Source organism: Anopheles bellator, chromosome 2 (genome assembly GCF_943735745.2).
Source record: "Anopheles bellator chromosome 2, idAnoBellAS_SP24_06.2, whole genome shotgun sequence".
Lineage (NCBI taxonomy): Eukaryota > Metazoa > Arthropoda > Insecta > Diptera > Culicidae > Anopheles > Anopheles bellator.
Window position 1 is genome coordinate 79,272,206 of NC_071286.1, and position 18,504 is coordinate 79,290,709.

An 18,504-nucleotide genomic window follows, 5' to 3' on the forward strand; every position below is an offset into this window, starting at 1 on the left:
ATCGGCTCCTGCGAACCCACCACGCTTACAACATTCCGTGAAGCCTGTTTCGGGTGCCCAAAAGCGAGCCAATTTCGGCCGCAGAGCAACGCCCAGCAAAACGTGCGGTCCGATGTCGCGTGCGCTGCTTACATAATCCGACCCAACAACACGATCAAGCAGAACAGGTCTTTGGCTCTTCTTGTTGGCGAAAAAAAGCGGCAAACAGTAACAAGGAACTGACCAATGACGGGCGCTAGTAGAGCTCCACTTGCTAATCCCACGATGACCACTCGCGAACACTTGCTCTTAGGCCGATCGAAGACCTGCCGTTGGGTGCGTAGTGAAATCGAAAACGTGTCAAGTAGCTCCCGGCATAAGAGTTTGAAAACGAACCGCAAACAAAACCGGTGCCCCAATAAAAAACCGGGTGCCCGGATCAGCTGTTCAGCTGGGCACCCGATCCGATGGGTGCCCAATGGCCCCATTGGCCCTCGAGGATTGGCTGTCGGGGCCCACTGCACGGGGTAGCGACACCACCGTTCGATGGTGGGTCCCACTCCCCGAGCCCGGTCGGGGACCCCCAGGGCGAGCGAGAGAGCGAGCCGAGTGTGACCACAAGAAGGTGCGCCACCGTTCTAGAGCTCGGTGGCGATCCTCTCCACCGCGATCCACGCTCACGCGGGTGGGGAAGATGCCCGCCGCTGCCATGCCATCGGCAGCATAATTTGACCACCGTTTGCTGCCCTCTCCTTTTGGCGCCACCGATGGTTAGCGATTGTTTGCGAAAGGGGGCCTGTGTGACGGGCGGCTGGTGGGATCCGGAGATCGGTGGTGGCTCGCGTGTGGGGCCACTATAAATATAGCGCGCCAGTTTTGGGACCATCATCATTCGGAGTTTTGGAACCATCCGTCTATCAGAGACACAGAGAGAGACAGAGTGGTCAGTGTGCGATCAGTTGAGCAAAATGAAGGTGCGTTTCGTAGCGTCAGCCCTTTAGTGTCCTGCTAGTGGTGCCGTGTGAAACATGTGCCTTTAATCTTTTCCTACTTTCGGTTTCCTCCACCGGATCGTTGCCGGTATTCTCCTGCAGGGATTCGTGGTGTTTGCGATGGCGCTGGCCCTGGTGGCGAGTGCGGCGGTAGAAAAGAAGGAAGCCGCTGCATCCGAGGCGGCCGCTGCCCCGGCGGCTGCGGCTGAGGGCGAGAAGAAGCAGGAGAAGCGCGGTCTCGGCTGGGACCTCGGGTACGGGTACGAGTCGCACGGCTGGGACTCGCCGAAGCTGTCGCACGGCTGGGACGAGCCGCATGTGACGACGATCACCAAGAAGGTGCACGTCCCGTATCCGGTCGAGGTGAAGGTGCCGTATCCGGTGCACGTCGAGAAGCACGTTCCGGTGGTGGTCGAGAAGAAGGTTCCGGTCTACGTCGAGAAGCACGTCCCGGTGCACGTCGACCGCCCGGTGCCGTACCCGGTGAAGGTTCCGGTCAAGGTGGTCCACAAGGAGTACGTCGAGGTGCCGAAACCGTACCCGGTCCACATTGAGAAGCACGTTCCGGTGGTGGTGAAGAAGCCGGTCTACGTGGAAAAGCCGGTGTACGTGAAGTCGCACGGCTGGGAGCCCCACTCGCACTCGTACTCCGAGTTCCACTCCTGGTAAAGGAGCACGGGCTGACTGACTGCAGACGGGAAAGCGCACCCAGCGCGCGCCTTCGTCGCGACGCTCCCGATTCTCATTTAACCTACATCAACCCACACGTACTCACACAGCCAACATACGAACACACGAACACAAACACACACCAAACACCTGTGCTGTTTCTATTGTGATCCTCAGATTTGGCGACAACGTTCCTCGCTGGTCGCAGCGCGCTCAAGTCTTTCGTAGCGCCTTGCGGCAGCTTTCTGTACCTTCGCTCGCTCGTTGCAGAAATTCCTGTTTTCACTCTCTCCATCTGTCGATTGAACCCAGCAGAGCTCCAACACCGGTTACAAGAATAGAATAGTTTTCCCAGCGATGGAGCCCCCAGCTCCCACTGGTGCCCACCGGAGATTCCCGGATTCATTTCGCAACGTGTTGTCCAAATGTAAATAAATTATTCTACCCTGCCTACGGCGCCAAGCGGTAGGCACGTCTGTAAGAAACAAAGCAAAAAATGAAATAAAAAACCAAAAAATCATACCAATTGCGATGCAGCACTGTGTTGGGACGTTTCGCCGAAAGAATCTGGTCTTGACCTAAACATAATAATTGGCATTTGGTTGCCAAAGGGAGAGGAGTCCGCTGGAGTCCTGCAGCAAATGAGACGCCACAGCAGGCTCTGTGCCATTGCCTCATCTGCGGTGACTATTGTGTGTTTCCATCGCAGCCGTCAAACAAGCTGTCAAGTCTTTATGCGCGCAGTGTGTTATGCTAATTGCACCCCTCGCCGTACCGGTGTCCTAGTTGGCTTTGGTAAGTGCTGCTACGAACGCTTGCCGCTGACCCCTGACCGTTACTCATCGAAGCGAAGAAGTCAGAAGGAACGTAGAGAAGGTGCCAAATCAATGGCGACGGTGGCACAATGGCGGCTCATCTGGAGCATCTGATGGATGTCTTCCGATGGCCATCGAATTGGCTACCCGTTCCGAGCCGCGCGCTTACGACGAGCGGACGGTTGCACAATGGGAGATCGGACCGGTGATGCGCAGTGCCCGAGGTCAAGGTGTCGGATGATGGATTTCGAAAGTGTAAGCGAGCGAGAAATATGCATTAATGGCGAACCCAGGGGGTCCGCTGCGCTTCGTGGGGTCCTCGCTGGAAATTATGCTGCTTTGAAGGGCTGCTATGGGCCCGCTCGGTTGCTTCTGCCATTTATTTTGCCACTCACTTGGTACGATGGGATTGGGTAATAGTTTGTACAAAGTGAGATAGTTAAGTAAAAGGGTAAGAACCAGATAAAAGTCCACCATAGGCAAGTGTTTGACGGAGTGTTTCTTAAAACTGTAGTAAATTAGTGCTCTAAATAAATCTCCCAATAAGTCGCCTCATTTTTTAATATAACTAGGAAATCTTCAACTGAACTGTTGCGCTGTTATGATCTAACAGACTGTTATTTCGTTTAAATTATAAATTATTGCTTTGAAAATCGTTTTATAGCACCTCATGTACATTGCATACATTTAGGGGCAAAGCGCCTCCGATTAGATGCGAAACAAAAGACTTGCGCGAGTGGTTGAACGCGAACCGTTAATTCGTTTGACGGTTCACAAGCACCAGAGTCTATGAGTCATAGCAATGGGGTTTTACCGAAAATGTTTCACAATGTGGGGAATTTGGTCGTAGAAAAGAATAAAGAGACCTTTTCTATTAATCCACCCGGTACCAATTCCGTGACTCATGGGATACGCGAGCATCGTTTACACAGCATAAAGCACCAGCCCTTTGTCCAGCGGGGCTCTCCATTATCAATGAACACAATCAATCTAAATTAAGTACCGCAGCTAAACGTTTTCTAGCCAGTGGGCTCGGTGTGTGCATCTAATTATAAACCTGCACACCGACCAAAGTGCAGTCCCCTGAAATCAGATAAAAAGTGTATGCATCTGATAAAGGGCTGCCTAATGGCACCATACCTCAGCGATAATCGTTCGTGGTGTAGATCTCAATCATTATAATGACGGGCAATTGCGAAGCTTCTAAGTTTGTTTCATTTGCGGCTCCTTCGCGAAGCCATAAATCAAAGCACAGAAACGGATGTGGAAAGAAATATGCTTTGCTAATGCGTTAACACGGCGCATTAGCGAAGCTCTGCCGTTGTTTGAAATTGAAAGAGGCCCCAGAAGCATGGCGCCTTTAATTTGATAAGGTACTATTTAGTTGAAAAAAAGGTTCGATTAAATCTAACTGAAAATTAAATTTTCAATTTGATCACGTTTTTTTATAGCACACATTTAAACATTTTTTTATTAAATCCAATTCCAGTTCCAGACATGAAGCACTATGTCGATTCATAATTAGCTGTGTTGATGTTCCAGAAAAGATAAGCCTTATGACCCAGTCGGAAAGTCTGCTGAAGCAAGGCCGGATCGTGTTCATAATCATACTTTATGATATCGGCACGGCAGTCGATCAACGATCACTGCTATCATATCATCCGTCGTAAAACGCACTTCAGACCGGTTCAAATTTTTCTCCTCAGCACCGAGGCTTCGCCGACGTGTCCACGTCCGGGAAGGGGTTCGGATAATTAATGTGCAATCACTCGCCAGCGGAGTGCCACGTGCAGTTGCAGCCCAAGGTTCGTGACGAAGCTCCACGCACCAGGCAGGCTGATTCCGCGGATTCACGAACCTTCGGAGCATACCGACGAGTGCAACTCCTGGGGCTGTTTGTTGGTGTGTATATGTGCTCCGGTAGACGTGTTGGGCTCTTCCTATCTGCCCCGCGACTAGTATCGCGTAACGTTCGCACCCCGAGGGCGTTCCTCGTTGAACCACTTCCATTTCATTTCCATGCCCGACTTGCCGATGGTTGTGGCCCAGTTTTTCCTTTACCCACCGTACCTCCACCGTAAGGATCGTGGAATCGCGTACCTTGCGGCCCGTCCCCGGAATTGGATTGGAGGCTCAGGGTGCGGTATCGTGACGGACAATGTTGTGAACGTTTACAGCCACGCCGCTCGCTGGGGTGTATCGGAGAATTTTCCGTGGCCACGCTAGCCGCACAGGTTTCGTGCACTTTGCCTCACTGAACATTGTGCGCGCGCGAACAAATGTACGATGATGGACAGTAATTTGCCGCCAAACGGGTTACCAATGGACGGCCCGAGGCTAATCGTAATTGTCCTAAGCTCTGCTGCTAATGCTTCGAGAAGATTTTTTGAATTCATTGTTTTGGTATCGCTACCGTTAATGAATGAAAATTCAGCATCGCAATTCATAAATGTATGTAGCAAAAAGGAACGCTCGAATGTTTAACGATCGATGTTGGAAGCATTTTCAGTACGGTTTCCTCATTTCAGCTTCAAGTGATGATTAATAAAAACTCGAAAATAACATTACGAAGATTATTTTACAACGTTTGACATTTTGTTGCAGAATGATCCTGATTGAAGTTTAGAAAAGAGAAAAGTTAATAAAACAAATGGAGAACTAATGGACGGGAAAGGCCAAACAATAAGCAATCCAGCGGTTTCGATCTGATAAGGACCAGAAACTTGTTTCCACCACATCCTCATTGAGTGTTGCGGAAATTATGGCCAGGAACCTGGTGCGTCTACAGCACGCAGACCCAATGGGAAGTCTCAGGCTCGATTTTCATTCCTCCAATTTAGCTCCATCATTGGCGCAATAATTTTCCATCTTCATGATTGATCCGCTTATTTTCCCTCAGAATCTGAAGGCAGCGCACCGACTGATCTCAGACTGGCCTACTGGCAATCTGATGTAACGCCGCCGCCCAGGAGCACTTCCGACCGACCGATAGACGCGCGGTCCGTTGTCGCTTGCGAATCGAATCCGATTCGAAGCCCATTCCAGGCTTGGGCCGCTGGCTGGCGTTATCAACCCCCCCGGGGCCGCCAACGGGGGGAAACTTCCGCACAACGCGCGCGTTAGCGTTGCGTAAACAGCCTCGGCGGCGATTTTCGCGAGCCATTCTTTTCTTCCTTTCGGCGAACGCTATACGAAAGGCGGCCGCGGACGTGCCGCGTTTTTCCTGCGTTTCGGGCGCTTCCTTCTTCGGTGGGCGCCGCCAGTTCCAGTGGTTGTTGTTGGTTTTTTTTGTGCCCCCCGGCCCCGGAGCCCTCCGTCGGTCAGTCGGAAAACACGGAGCCGTCGAAATGGGCCCCCCGTCCCCGGGGATGGCGGTGTATTGTTTCGGGGCCTCGGGCCTGTGCGGGGAAAGAGAAACCAACAGCCCAACAAAGGGGTTGGCCCTTCTCGAGCCAAACGGTGGTCAAATAGTATAAAAGAAAGTAACGCCCACGGTCCACCACCAGACGGTGTGCGGTATCCGATCGAGCGAGCGCCCGAACGGCCAACCGTCGTCCCAGACCTCGTGGGTGTCTTTCTGTGGTGATACTTGTGATACCCGCCCCAGGAAGCAGAAACTGTATGAACCGAGCCAAAGTGTGTCCTGCGGGAAGTGTCCTGAGTCGTTGAGCTGCTAGTAGCCGAGGTCCGTCCCCCGGGTAGAGGTTCGGTAGAAGATCAGCCAGTGGCTTAGTGCACACAGTAATGAAGATTGTAAGTTCCAGTGTCTGTCCGTGATGTGCCTTGACGCGTGGTGTGGCTGTGTTTATATTGTGTGCCGTTTGCTAATGCCTTTGCCTTTGTTGCTTTCTTTTTCCACGATGCGCGATCGTCGGTGCGATCGGATCAGGTGTCCGCGGTGGTGCTGTGTGGCGCGGTGGCGCTGCTGCTGGCGGCGGGTGGCCCGCGGGCGGTGCAGGGCGAGGCGGCCCTCGGGAACTACTACAAAGAGGTGGTGCGGGAGCAGCACCAGGCGATCAATGAAATGAATCAGAACTTTACCGAGCTGGAGCGAGCCAGCGAGAAGCTGATCGATCTCGGGTACTACGTGGGCCAACACAAGCTCCCCCCGAAGACGATCAAGATCACGAACACGGTGGCGGTGAAGGTGCCGGTCCCGTTTCCGGTGGCCGTCCCGGAACCGGTGCCGGTGCCCGTGCCCGTCAGCAAACCCGTCCCCGTTCCGGTACCGACGCTCGTAGCCGTACCCGTCGCGGACAGTAGCTCGGCCCCTCCGACCGGAAGTACTAGTGGCGGTGGTGGTGGTGGTGTGGTGGCCACCGTGGTCAGTCCGACGGTGGCCACTGGCCCGCTGGACGTTACGATCGTGACGAGCGGAGCTCCGGCAAGCCCGTCGACCACGGCACCGCACGCCGATTCCCACGGGGCGCCCTCGCAGACCGTATCCGAGGTCCAAGAGTACGTACACTCGTTTCCAATACACTCTGTATACGACGCTGGCGACGATTACAATCCCATGGAAGGAAACCGTCTCGCACTAGCGGAACACACTGCCTCCCCTACCGAACGCACGGTCAGTAAATCCAGTCCTTCTTCACTTCAACAGCACCTGGAAGCGTACCGACCACGTCGGCCCGGCCAAGGCCCGCCGCAAACGGGACCGCTTTCGGGCGCGGGCACCGCGCAACGGCACCACTACGGGGTCGGTGCCGGAGCCGCCGGAACCGGTGGAAGATACCATGGTGGTGTTCAAGTTCAAGCCGCGCCGCATACTGCTGCTCAGTTCGGACCTGAGCCGCATGCGCTCCAATCGTCGGCCAAATCGTATGGCCGCACCATCGGCGCATCCTACAAACACCACACGCCCTCGTTCGCCCGTGCCCCGCATTCGCCGTATTCCGCTGCGCCATTCCACGGCCGAGTATACGCGCCGACCGCGCCGACGTCCACGACGTCCGACGAAGGAGTCCACGGACACGAACCACATCGAGGAGGAGGACACTTTGGCGGCCCAGAGTACGGTGGAGGAGGTGCGGCAGGAGGTGAGGCCGAGTCCTACGCCCAGTTCGCCACCGGAAGCGAAACCACCGCGGAAGTCCCGCAAACTGCGGAAATACGATTCGGTGGCGGCGAAAGCGAAGCGCTACAAGCCCAAGTCGAAGAAGCTGGTGCCGAAGGGGAAGGGCCGGGCACCTCTCTGGGAGCCGACGGTGATTCCGGACACTACGATCACCACCACCAGCAGCAGCATGCACCGGCGGCAGCAGCGCGCCCGTTCGAAACTGTTCGCGAATCGTACCCGCGCTACGAAAGGCCCGACTTTGGTCACTACCAGCACCACTCCGTTCACGCCGACGCACGATTCTCCGGAGGCGCTGGAGGACTCGCTAGAGGAACAGGACGTGGAGCAGGACCTGGAAACGGAGGAGGACGAGGGGCAGGAGCCGGAGCCAGTGGTTCGGGCAGCGCCACGGGTAGCGGCGGCATCTTCACAGAAGGCTACGATCATCCAGCCTTGGGCGGGAAGCCATCCTTTACCGCTGGTCCTGGCGGATCCGATGGAGGTGCTACCGTCGCTGCCGCTTCCGCCGCCGCCGCCGATACACACCGTTACCCGGTACCGGGGGGACGGACCACCTATCCGAAGGTATCCGCCGCGGGCCACCATCATTCGCATCCACATCATCCGGAGTCGCGGCCAGAAGCGCATCCGGATCTTCGTCATCAAGCCCACGACGCCGGAGCCGCTGCTGCCGCCGACGGGCTTGAGCGATGGCCTTTCTACCAGGCCACCAAGGACGATCCCCATCTTACTCGGGCAGAGCTCAAATCGTATCACGCAGACGCTGCTTCCGGTGGACCAGCCGTTCGGCAGCGGTTCCGCGATTCCAAGGAGTCCGAGGCGGGCTACCCGGCGTACCACCATCACCACCACATCCTCGTTGGCCACCACAACACCTACACCGAGCACCGTCCCGTCGCAGCCCACCAGCCAAGGCACCACCACCACCACCAGGCCACAGGTGGTGGCCACAAGCACCCCAAGCAGTACAGCGTCCCCAGCGACGCCCATCTATATCCCGGCCTCGGAGAGTACCACGAGCACCACGCGGACCACGGCGGCGGTGCCTCCGCCGGTAAGTTCCACTACCACTTCCGCAACGTCCACCCCTACGCCGGAAGTGAGCAACACGGTGCCGGCCACGACGCCGCCGCCGCCAGCGAGCACCACTACTACCAGTCCGAGCCCCCCCAGTACGATGGTGCTGCCGGACCGGACGGAGCAGCAGTCCTAACCTCGTACGATCCACCTGCCAGCGGCAGCACCTTCCACTTCCACCCGGACGACGATACCACGGGCGATCTGCTGGCCGGGGCTTCCGAGGCCCACGAGCACACCGAGGCCGCCCACTGACGTAGCACCCTATAAAAACGCTCTTCCGGAACTTACTGGGGAAGCTTAGCTCAAAACATGCGGCCTCCTGTCAGACGCGCTCGAATCGGTTATCAATCGGTTCAAATTGGGGATCGGTTCTGCAACGGCGCGCGTCGCATGATTACGCCTTCCGGTGGTGGAGCCTTTCCGGCCGATGAGGGCGGCACAGGAAGTGGCGCAGTGACACGCGGCCGTAATTGAGCGCCAGGCACGCGTGATGTAACGCCGGAAATGCACTCACGCAGCACGCAGCTGGCAGCCGGCCGCCCGTTACACGCGTGATTGCGTGTGGCCACTCCTTTATGTTGTTTCTTGTTCATTCGTTCGTTCCGTGCACCCCGTGCACACCACCGCCTTCGTGGTGGGGGGGTGTGTTGTGGTCGTTGTGTTGTTGATTAGTGGTTTAAGAATGGCGTTCGCTCGCCTCGCACGTATCCGCTTGTGGACCGGTCTGGTAGCGGTCTGCGAGCAGCACCTCACTCAGTTTCGCGTTTTAGGCGCTACGTTTTAGCAATTAGGATCCCCTCTAGGCTTAAGGCAGGAAGTACGGAGCCTCAGCGGTTGTTTGCAAATCCCTGTGGCTACGATGAGTTTAATAAATATGAAAATGAAAAACGAAAGCCGGTGGTCCAGTTCTTTCGGGAAGGGCTCCCAATCGCGGGCTACAAACAGTAACACAAACACATTTATTTGATTCGCTACGAGCTAACATTGGGTTGGGTGCGAGTCTTGGGGACCGTCCCCGAATCTGTGGGTTGTTAAACTAAAAGCTAACGGGACTACTTCTAGTGGTCGCACAGAATGCCGGTGCTCAGGTGGCCAGAGTAGTGGCCACCGTCGGTGCCAAAGTGCGCTCCGTAGTGAGCCGATCCTCCGTACGAGCCAGCCGAGCCGAAATGACCGGCGGACCCGTAATGATGGCCACCACCGTACAGGCCCGCACCGGAAGTGTACGCTTTGTACGCTCCACTAGCCCCGGCGGCGGCGGCTGCGTAATGGTTATGCGAATGGTGCGTCTGGTGCAGTCCGTGATCGCTCACGGAAATGTGGCCGGCACTGGCCACGATCGGCGTGCTGACGATCGGCGCACTGACGATCGGCGTGTACGCAACGACCGGCTTCGACACGACCACAGGCGTCGGCACCTTGACCGGTACAGGATGCGGAACCGACACCGGATATGGCTGCGGAACGGGAACGGCCACGTGCTTCGTGACGGGAACGGGCACGGCGTGCGGGACCAGCACTGGCACGGGCCGGTCAATCGGGATCGGTATGGTTTTCTTCACAATTACCGGATACGGGACGGGCTTGTGGATCGGGATCGGAACGGGGATGTTGTGTTTCACGAACACCGGGTACGGTTTCGGAATGGGCACCGGAATGTGCTCCTTGATGGTGGCCGTCACGATGGGCTTCGAGAAGTGCGCGTGGAATCCGCCATGGAATCCATCGACCGATGAACCGTATCCGCCGTAACCGCCATACCCACCGTAGCTTCCGCCGTAGCCTCCGTAACCTCCGAACCCTCGGTAACCTCCGTAGCCTCCGAATCCACGGTATCCTCCGAAGCGTGCTCCTGCGCCGTATCCATAACCTCCACCGTAACTGGCGTCATACCCGATGCCGGACCCGTACCCTACTCCAACACTCGACCCGTAGCCAACTCCGGCCGAGAATCCGGAACCACTGCCGTAGCCATGGCCAAAGCCGAACGAAAGATGTCGCTTCGCATTCCTCTTCTCGCCGCCCGTGCTTTGACCGGCTGGACCGGAAGAGTCAGAGGAAGTACTGGTGCTCCGTTGCCCACCAGCAGCAGTCGATTGGTCGGATTGGACACTATCCTCTCCAGCGATTACGCTGCAGACGAGCACGAGCAGGGCCAACAGTATCTGCGAGAAGAAAGGAACCGATTCACTTTGCGTTCTAGCGTGTGGCCCACCAACCCCGACACTTGGCATAGCTCTGCATTCTTTGCGGATTTTCGAGGAACACAGGCTTGCTAGAGATCGCTCCCTTACCCTCAGATAGCTCATCGTGACCATATTGCCCAGCCGATGCACGATCACAGATCACAGCTCTTATCACGCAGGCACACGGCACAACTGATGCCAAACTGGTGGCCACCCGTCAACTTTATACGGCCGTAGCCCCCCAAACGGGGCATCTAACCGTCGCCGGAGACAGAGTCTTGACGGACACCAGTCTGTCTGCAGGGGCCGCGTCTTGCGTTGCAGCGATCACGCTGGAAGGCCGCAGCTTTTGACAGATTTGCATATAATTGCACCGCATTTAATCAGCCGGGGAACGCGCCGAAGCACCGGCCCATAATCCCTTCCCCGGTGTCTGCAAAGACTCGCGACTAGACAGACCCGTTGCACCGACAGCTCCGCTCCGCTGGGCGGTGGCCCGTTCCTCCCGGGAATGCTACACGGAAGGGCGTTAGCGCATCAGCTGTTGGCAGCGCTGCGTATGGTAATTGTTTTGCACTTACGCTTTCGTTGGGGACTTTGAACGGTATCAACAAGCATCGGCCATGTTCGCCGGTCAGGAGAGCGCCAGCGTCATCCAGCCCGTACCATTTACCTACTGATACGGAATCAGGTGAACTGGCCATCGAATGGCACGCGAGTCTAGTTGATTGATGTTATGGGGTTTGCCAGCGGCCAGTGGGACTGGCCTCAACTCTGGGAGATTCCGCGCAAAGTAACCCAGTGACACACGATTACTTGTATCCCTGCGGCGTATTGGCAAGAGGGGTGAAATGGGCTGGCTTCCATGGCGCCTGCAGACACGGATGAAGACGGCGTGTGGCGATTGCATAACTGATAAGCGCATTGAAACAGGATCAGCATGGTTCGACACCGTGCGTGCGTTAATAAATTAATGCATCGCACAATGCAAATTTTATGTTACGCATACGGCACGCGCAGCCCTTTATAGGTGATAGTTAGATGAAAGTTGTCATACAGCAACCAGCGAATGGCCGGCAACGGTAACACGATGCAGGGATTACGATAATTATGAGATGAAGGAACGCAGGTGCCTGAGGTTGGTTGCTCGTTTGCATAGGAATCGCCTCTTTAGTGCCAGGCTGTAATAAAATGGCAGCCTGGCGAACCCTCCTACCAATTTTTGAAATTGGAATAACCAGTGTGACCAACTCTTAACTGAACACCATAAAGAACGTTTAATGTTAGCAATCATTTTCGTGCCACCGCAATTAGTTAACGGTTTGAAACGGGCAACAGTTTTGAAACTGTTCCACGAACCGGTTCAAACCCATCTTCTACCGATTCGTCTCGGTGGGTGAATACAACCCTGGACGCCTGTTGTGACATTTCTCGAAGCCGAAAAAAAAACGAAAACAATTGTGCAGATTGTGAGTCAACTATTTATTTGGGTGTGTAAATAGAAATTCTCGTGTTTTCTACTGTTTGCACCTGTTTAGCATCAGTTTGGTGCTTCAGTGAGCTAACAAATCAACAGTTCGCTTTTCACCAGGTTCCAGGTTCAGCGCAATGGCAAAAAACACGTCCAGCTCCGCGTTCCGGAAGATCGATGTGGATCAGTACAACGAGGACAACTTTAAAGAAGATGACGCAGACCAGGCGGGCAGCGGGATGATTGTGCCGGACGAGGCCGAAATCAACACGCTACTCAATCAATATCCTTTTCCAATGCTTCTTTAAAGCTGGGCATTTTGTTAAATCACTCTTTCGCTGTGTGCTTTGGTGTTTTTCCTTAACCCATCGCTCTGTATCATCCTACCAGCACGGGGCGGAATGTGGACGCGTTGAGAACGGTGCTACAGAACGCTCCGCTATTGTGCAAGAACCAGCAGGTGAAGGACAACGCACTGAGCTTAACGCTGCGGGTACTGCTGTCGATCAAATCGTCACAGATCGATGCCGCGATCGAATCGCTGGACGATCCGGAGCTGTGCGATGTGCTGATGAAGTACATCTACCGCGGGTTCGAGATTCCTTCGGAAGGCTCCAGTGGCCATCTGCTGACCTGGCACGAGAAGGTGTTCGCCAAGGGCGGTGTCGGAAGCATCGTGCGCGTGCTGTCCGACAGCGCTCGGGCATAGGTTGCTGCAGTATTGCCACGGGACCGAAGCGATCCCGTTCACGAGTTCCAAAAAGAGAAACGTGCATCCGAGAGTCATTGAGTCGATTATTTTATTTTATGTCCATCCCTTAGATAGCACAGTTCCAAGATCGTGTCGCTGTGCCGGTGCATTTCGCGAAGCTACAAAGCCTAATAAATAAAGGAAACCCAAACCTCCCCGTAGGCGGTAAGGCGATATTTGGGCTTGTTTTGGCGTAGTTCCAATGCGTTGAATAAATAGATTATTACCTGAAACGCTTCGACTAGGGTTTTATTTCACGATCGGTCAATGCCGATCCTTCGGATTGAGAAAGAACAGAAGTTTGTGCGAGCCACCTTCATCTCATTGGTTCTATTGTTTCCTTTCGAGAAATTCACAGCTCACGGTAATGTTGAATTACATTAAGCTAAGCTACGCCTCGGACTACGGTAATGGATAGTGAAAAGGATGCGAACTCGCACGTCCCTCGGTGTCCGACGGATCTATATATCAATTGCTTGGGTAAAGCACCAGCCACGAATGCGTTATTGTGTGAACCTTAAACTGCTGACAAAATGAAAGGTTAGATCAACAAACTGAGTGATTTATTACTTAGAACATTGCGTAATAATAAATTGTCTTCAAACTCGGTCAATTTGGAAACACAAAACCCAATTTTGTTTCGTTTACTACCAAATGCGCCTTGTTGCACACTCCGAGCCTTTCACACTGTGCACTCATTTCTCGGCATCCGGATGGTACGTCTGGATTAGGAACAACAGATCGGAAACATTTTCCACAAATCGTATCGCTTCCTTCGCCGAACTGGTGCGCCACTCTTCCAAGCTTCGATTGCATGTGCAACAAACAAAGAAATGCAAAAGGTTCAATGGAGTTGTTCTGTTGATCGATCACCGATCACTGAGTCCTCGTTTGTCTGCTTCGACATGTTGTGTATCGCTGTGTTGTGGGGTAATTCCTTTTTAATATTTTAGAGTTCTTTTGGTTATTTACTCGCTCGCTTTGACACGTCGATAGTATTTCACAAAACTTGCTGTGTAAGTATTTAGCTTTATATAGTTTTCTAAACGCTGTCCTTTCGAGCGACTTGTCCATCGAATGATCATAAGCTGTGAGTGAACTAACAAGCCTTGCGTCCACCCGTCTTACGGTCGTCTTATGGCGTGAGAAGAAATGTAAGAATTCTAACAGAAACAAAATGATCGACATGCATGAACGATGTACACTGTGCAATAATGAACAACTAAGCTTCCCCTTTCCTTAACAGATGACTCAATCGCCCATCGCACGGAGAACTAGAATCGGGCCGTACCACATCCGCTGTCACGTCGAACCGTTGTTTTTTGGTGTCCTCTTTGCTTACCACATGTGCGTCTCTCGAATTTCGCTAATGATGTGATTGGCGCGGGTTAGTGCCTGTCGATACGCCGGAAGAAAGAAATCAGATCAGTGAGTGCTGCGCGATCGACTTCGAACGACAGGCCCTTACCTTCAACATGTCGCTGGCCTCCTTGCGGCGGATGGAAATGTGATCCGACTCGTTGAGCAGCTCGTTGGCCGAGTCGGATTTGTACAGGTGCGTCACCAGCTCCGATTGAAGGTTGTCTTTGACGAAGTTGACCAGAAAGTGCATGACGGCTTTGGGGACCGAATCTTGGATCGACTTTCGCACGATGTAGAAGTACGATTTGATTAAACGTTCTGAAAGACACGGACAGAGAAATGGTAACCAAGCGATAAGCGTTTTCTCTACAAACATTGCCCACGGCCCGCGTACGGTGTGTGGCCGAGCAATTCGTGCTTTCTAATTCGACGCACACAACCCATTTGGCACTGGAGCGTGAAGAACAACAACAAATGTGTAAATTTCTTACATCGTTGTTGCGAGTAAATCGGTTCATCGTTCCAAGCCCAGACGATCACTTACCGATCACATCACAATCTTTCTGCTCCTTGTCGGTCAGTTTGCGCGACGAGTGGTTGATGGGAACGTCGGGCAACAGATTAACGGGCTTCGTTGGACTGAGCACACCGTGGGTCGGCGTGTTGCTGGCCGTGCTGGTGACACTTTCACTACCAGCCCCACCTCCTCCAATCATGGCCACGGTGTTGGGAGGGAGGATGCTGTCTAACCACCTGGACGGCTCGGCAACGTGATTCTGCTGTCCCTCCGGAACCTGCACCGGTTGCTCTCCGACGTGATTGGCCGTGTTTACGATCCCCATCTTGTCGTTGAGCGCGATCTGCCGATGACGGCGGCTAGGCGGATTGCCCGTCTGATGCGTCGCCGTAGTCCACGGATCCTGCGGATCGGTCTTGATCAAGCTCGGCACCAGGGCCGCATCCTTGTGAAAGTCCGGATGCTTTGTGTTGATGTACGCCAGCTCGATTTGCACCAGGTTTTCGACCATCGCGTTCGTGGTCGGAAGGCGACGGCGCAGCAGCTGCGTGACCACGTCCACAATTTTCTCGTGCAACTTCGGGAAGCGCAGCATCTCCTGCTGGACCTCGGTGCCGCAGTGCTGGATAATGCGTTGCATCTCTTCGTGGATCAGTTCCACGCAGCGGAGCGAAGGTTCCTCCAATCGGCGGATTTGGCGCTTGACGAGCAGCTCGAAGCTCACCTCCGGAACGAAGAGAGCCGGTCGTGGTCCGGTTGCATTGCGGATCGCAGTAAGAATGTCCATCTTTGTGAGGCCCGTCAGCGGGTGGATGGAATCGAGCGTTTTGCCGAACGTTTCGTGAAAAATGTAGCACATCCGGGCACCTCCGCAAAGTTCGGTCGTTTCGATGTTCCGCGACGTACCCTCAATCGTGGAGCAGTACGCGGAGGCAAACTTGGTAATAATCTGCAGCAAACACTGGCTCTTGTCGGTTACGTCCTCGCCGTACGAGTTCAGCAGCGACTGAAACTGGGACGCCATCACATTCACTCGCGTCTTGAGATCCGGCAAGCAGTCACGGATGTGGTGCATCAGCAATCGGTTCAACGTCTTCGCTAGATACGGCGTTCCGTTGCGGGTTGCCAGCGTCGGGTACTTGCGCTGCAGATACGCCGCCTCATCCCGCAGCTGATCCTCGATTGCCTTCTTGTCGTTAATGTCCTGCTGGGATCGGTTCATCACACCGATGATGCCCAGCTTAACGGGAATGACGCGCCCGCACAGTATATCGATCGCATCCGTGCCCGCGTCCATTAGGTCGAGCTTCGTCAGCACGGCCAACGTTCGGCGACCGTCCGGGTCAACGTCCTTCGCCATCTTGAGCGCTTCGCTGGTCGCCATGTCCGTGTTGGCCGCCGTCACCGCGAGGATGATCGAGTTGGGATTTTCGATGTGCTGCAGCACCAGATCCTTGATCTGTGCCTCGATATCCTCCGGCTGATCACCGACCGGCACCTTCGTGATACCGGGCAAATCCACCAGCGTCAGGTTGACCACCTTCGTCGAGTAAATCTTCAAATTAATCGGTTCCGGGCAGATGCCCTTGTTGCTGCCCGCCATCCGATCCGTTTCGTGTTCGATCTCCGCCCGGATCTCGTCGAAATCCGTAAACACCTTGTTTTTGATGTGCAGAAAACGGCCCCATTCTTCGACCGCCACCGTGCCGTGCTCGGCCGACCGGTGCTCGCGGTCATCGAGCGGAGTGTAGACCAGCTGCAGGACCAGCGGACGGCGCGTTACGATGCCCGTTCCGCGCGGCAGGAACGTCTTCCCGACCAGACTTTCGATGACGGAACTCTTGCCGGAACTCTAGGCGTGCGAAAGAGACGGGGAGTGCAAAACAGATAAAGAGACACATTTCAGAACGGTCAAAGGGATCAGCGCTTTCGGTTATCGAACACCGATTGATTTGCGGAGAAAATTTTTTCGCGAATTTGGATGTTACATAATGGTTCTCCAATCCTCGCTCCACGGGCGGCGATCCTGCGAACCTTACCTGGCTGCCAAGAACGACAATCTGCGGCAACTGAATCGCATCGGAGCCGACGGTATTGAAGACATCCTGCAGCTTATTTACCACCGGTATGAGAGCTTCCATGTTTTACGATCTTTTCACGCCTTCCGCGCAATAACACACAAACCTAACCCACTCGCTGCGCCTTCACACAATGTCCGTTAGCACCGCTTTCGTTCACTTTCGCCAAAAACCGAATTACTCAGCCCCTGCGCCTGGAAACGGTTCGCGGGTTTCGAGTTTTATCGTGCCAAACGTTTGCACTCGCCCGTTGCGATGATAATGCTGTTCACTCCGGTCAGGTGGTGGTTGGCCGCGCCTGGCCTATTGTTAACCTTTGCCGTTTATGCGGCCACTTCCGCAATTGCGTGCGGATGGTGATGGCACGTTTCCTTCTATTGCAGCAGTCGACTTTTAGCGCAAGAATGCTGTTTTTGCCTTAATCGAGCGATCGAACCGTGAACCCTTTCCTGCGAACGCTGTCTCTTCTGTCATGCAACCACTCTCAGAGAGAGGTTTTGGATAACGAAACTCTCTCGCGCTCTCGATGTGTATGTTGTTTTTTGGCTTTGTTGCGCGCGCTCTCTCGCTCTCTCTCTTTTGAGAGCTGTCAGTTGAAACGGTTGATGCGTTCAAAAACGAACCGGTTCGGTTAGGCGCGCGAAAGGTTGCCCAGGAAAATTGTGCAATCTGGAAGGACATAATTTTGTGATGATATGAGGGGAAAACAATAAAAAATATCGTATTCCTGAAGAAATGCAGTATGAATTGCTGATGAGAAAAAAGTGTCGGTAGTTTAACCTCAAATGCTTTAAGCTACAGTCGCCTGTTCCAAAGTTTATATCACGCACAGAGCTTCACACAATTAAATGAAACTTTGAGACCTGGTCAAAACTTGGTGCTCTGTAGTTTATAGCAACGTAATTTAGCATCCTTTTGATGTTCGAAAAATTCACAAACTTAAGGAACTTGCTATCGTTTGAATGCAACTGGCAAAGTTCTTGAAGGAACATGCTTTTGGGCAAAAACAATACAACAGGATACGATTTTGGTTTTGGTTTGGTGGAAAATAGATGGCGCTGAGTGCTTTAAGGATCTTGAGAGTCCTGTGTTGAAACAGGCGAAATTGTGCTTTCTTTCTTCTGCTTTCCGTGCTTTCTGGTTGTGCTTTCCGGTTAAACGTTCACAACTATGAGCTTTTGAAGGATTTTCAAATGCTCAAAAATGTCCTAAATCGAATTGCACGCCATTAATAGTACTTGTATCGTTCGATGCTTTCAAGCGCCATTGTGCCGTAGTTGTTCGCCGAACATGTTTTTCAATCTGGAACATGTTTTTTTTTAAATTTCTGTCCTATGAGGTAATGCTCAATGCGGCCAACGAATTATGCAGCTAGGATAACATCAATCCAAATCACCCAAAAACATGTTACTAGGCAAACGATTCCTCCGTTTCCGAAGTGCGTCATCTTGCAGCCGTGTTTCGTTGTTGTCATCCGACTGAACTGGAAATATCTCACATGAATTTGTTTCATTTGTAAAC

The 18,504-nt window shown here is 53.7% G+C and overlaps 5 protein-coding genes across 7 annotated transcripts; 3 read left to right on the forward strand and 2 right to left on the reverse strand.

The window, feature by feature from the left end:
- Nucleotides 1–888: 888 nt before the first annotated feature.
- LOC131208555 (uncharacterized) lies at nucleotides 889–1,640 on the forward strand. Its single transcript, XM_058201344.1, has 2 exons — nucleotides 889–953; nucleotides 1,074–1,640. Exons 1-2 carry the CDS (start codon nucleotides 948–950, stop codon nucleotides 1,638–1,640), a joined length of 573 nt encoding a protein of 190 aa, XP_058057327.1. The 5' UTR covers nucleotides 889–947.
- Nucleotides 1,641–6,199: 4,559 nt separating this feature from the next.
- On the forward strand, nucleotides 6,200–8,870 carry LOC131208136 (uncharacterized). The gene is made up of 3 exons (XM_058200786.1): nucleotides 6,200–6,208; nucleotides 6,345–6,753; nucleotides 6,835–8,870. Exons 1-3 carry the CDS (start codon nucleotides 6,200–6,202, stop codon nucleotides 8,868–8,870), a joined length of 2,454 nt encoding a protein of 817 aa, XP_058056769.1.
- An 806-nt stretch (nucleotides 8,871–9,676) lies between these two features.
- Nucleotides 9,677–10,936, reverse strand: LOC131208139 (chorion protein S38-like). Its single transcript, XM_058200787.1, has 2 exons — nucleotides 10,913–10,936; nucleotides 9,677–10,783 (listed from the first exon to the last, which is right to left on the reverse strand). Exons 1-2 carry the CDS (start codon nucleotides 10,934–10,936, stop codon nucleotides 9,677–9,679), a joined length of 1,131 nt encoding a protein of 376 aa, XP_058056770.1.
- Nucleotides 10,937–12,247: 1,311 nt separating this feature from the next.
- On the forward strand, nucleotides 12,248–13,258 carry LOC131212193 (actin-related protein 2/3 complex subunit 5-C). Of its 3 annotated transcripts, none has more exons than XM_058205963.1 (3): nucleotides 12,248–12,294; nucleotides 12,381–12,558; nucleotides 12,669–13,258. In XM_058205963.1, the coding sequence occupies exons 2-3, from the start codon at nucleotides 12,413–12,415 to the stop codon at nucleotides 12,982–12,984; spliced, it is 462 nt and encodes a 153-aa protein (XP_058061946.1). In that variant the 5' UTR covers nucleotides 12,248–12,294; nucleotides 12,381–12,412; the 3' UTR covers nucleotides 12,985–13,258. The 3 variants fall into 3 exon arrangements, with proteins under 3 accessions (XP_058061946.1, XP_058061944.1, XP_058061945.1); XM_058205961.1 differs by having other exon boundaries at nucleotides 12,249–12,294; nucleotides 12,396–12,558; XM_058205962.1 differs by lacking the exon at nucleotides 12,248–12,294 and having other exon boundaries at nucleotides 12,303–12,558.
- On the reverse strand, nucleotides 13,161–17,374 carry LOC131212192 (dynamin-1-like protein). The gene is made up of 4 exons (XM_058205960.1): nucleotides 16,945–17,374; nucleotides 14,933–16,757; nucleotides 14,495–14,706; nucleotides 13,161–14,421 (listed from the first exon to the last, which is right to left on the reverse strand). Exons 1-4 carry the CDS (start codon nucleotides 17,044–17,046, stop codon nucleotides 14,365–14,367), a joined length of 2,196 nt encoding a protein of 731 aa, XP_058061943.1. The 5' UTR covers nucleotides 17,047–17,374; the 3' UTR covers nucleotides 13,161–14,364.
- Between the last annotated feature and the right edge of the window lie 1,130 nt (nucleotides 17,375–18,504).

Bases quoted from the DNA above. Each gene is read 5' to 3' on its own strand.
- LOC131212193 (XM_058205963.1), top strand. From the start codon at position 12,413: ATGGCAAAAAACACGTCCAGCTCCGCGTTCCGGAAGATCGATGTGGAT. The intron at 12,559-12,668 runs ATATCCTTTTCC...TCCTACCAGCAC, and splicing joins ATCAACACGCTACTCAATCA to GGGGCGGAATGTGGACGCGT.
- LOC131208136 (XM_058200786.1), top strand. The intron at 6,754-6,834 runs GTGGTGGTGGTG...TGACGAGCGGAG, and splicing joins CGGAAGTACTAGTGGCGGTG to CTCCGGCAAGCCCGTCGACC.
- LOC131208139 (XM_058200787.1), bottom strand. From the start codon at position 10,936: ATGGTCACGATGAGCTATCTGAGG. The intron at 10,784-10,912 runs GTAAGGGAGCGA...TTCTTCTCGCAG, and splicing joins TCACGATGAGCTATCTGAGG to ATACTGTTGGCCCTGCTCGT.
- LOC131212192 (XM_058205960.1), bottom strand. From the start codon at position 17,046: ATGGAAGCTCTCATACCGGTGGTAAATAAGCTGCAGGATGTCTTCAAT. The intron at 16,758-16,944 runs GTAAGGTTCGCA...TCGCACGCCTAG, and splicing joins TTGTCGTTCTTGGCAGCCAG to AGTTCCGGCAAGAGTTCCGT. The intron at 14,707-14,932 runs GTAAGTGATCGT...CGTGTCTTTCAG, and splicing joins GAAAGATTGTGATGTGATCG to AACGTTTAATCAAATCGTAC.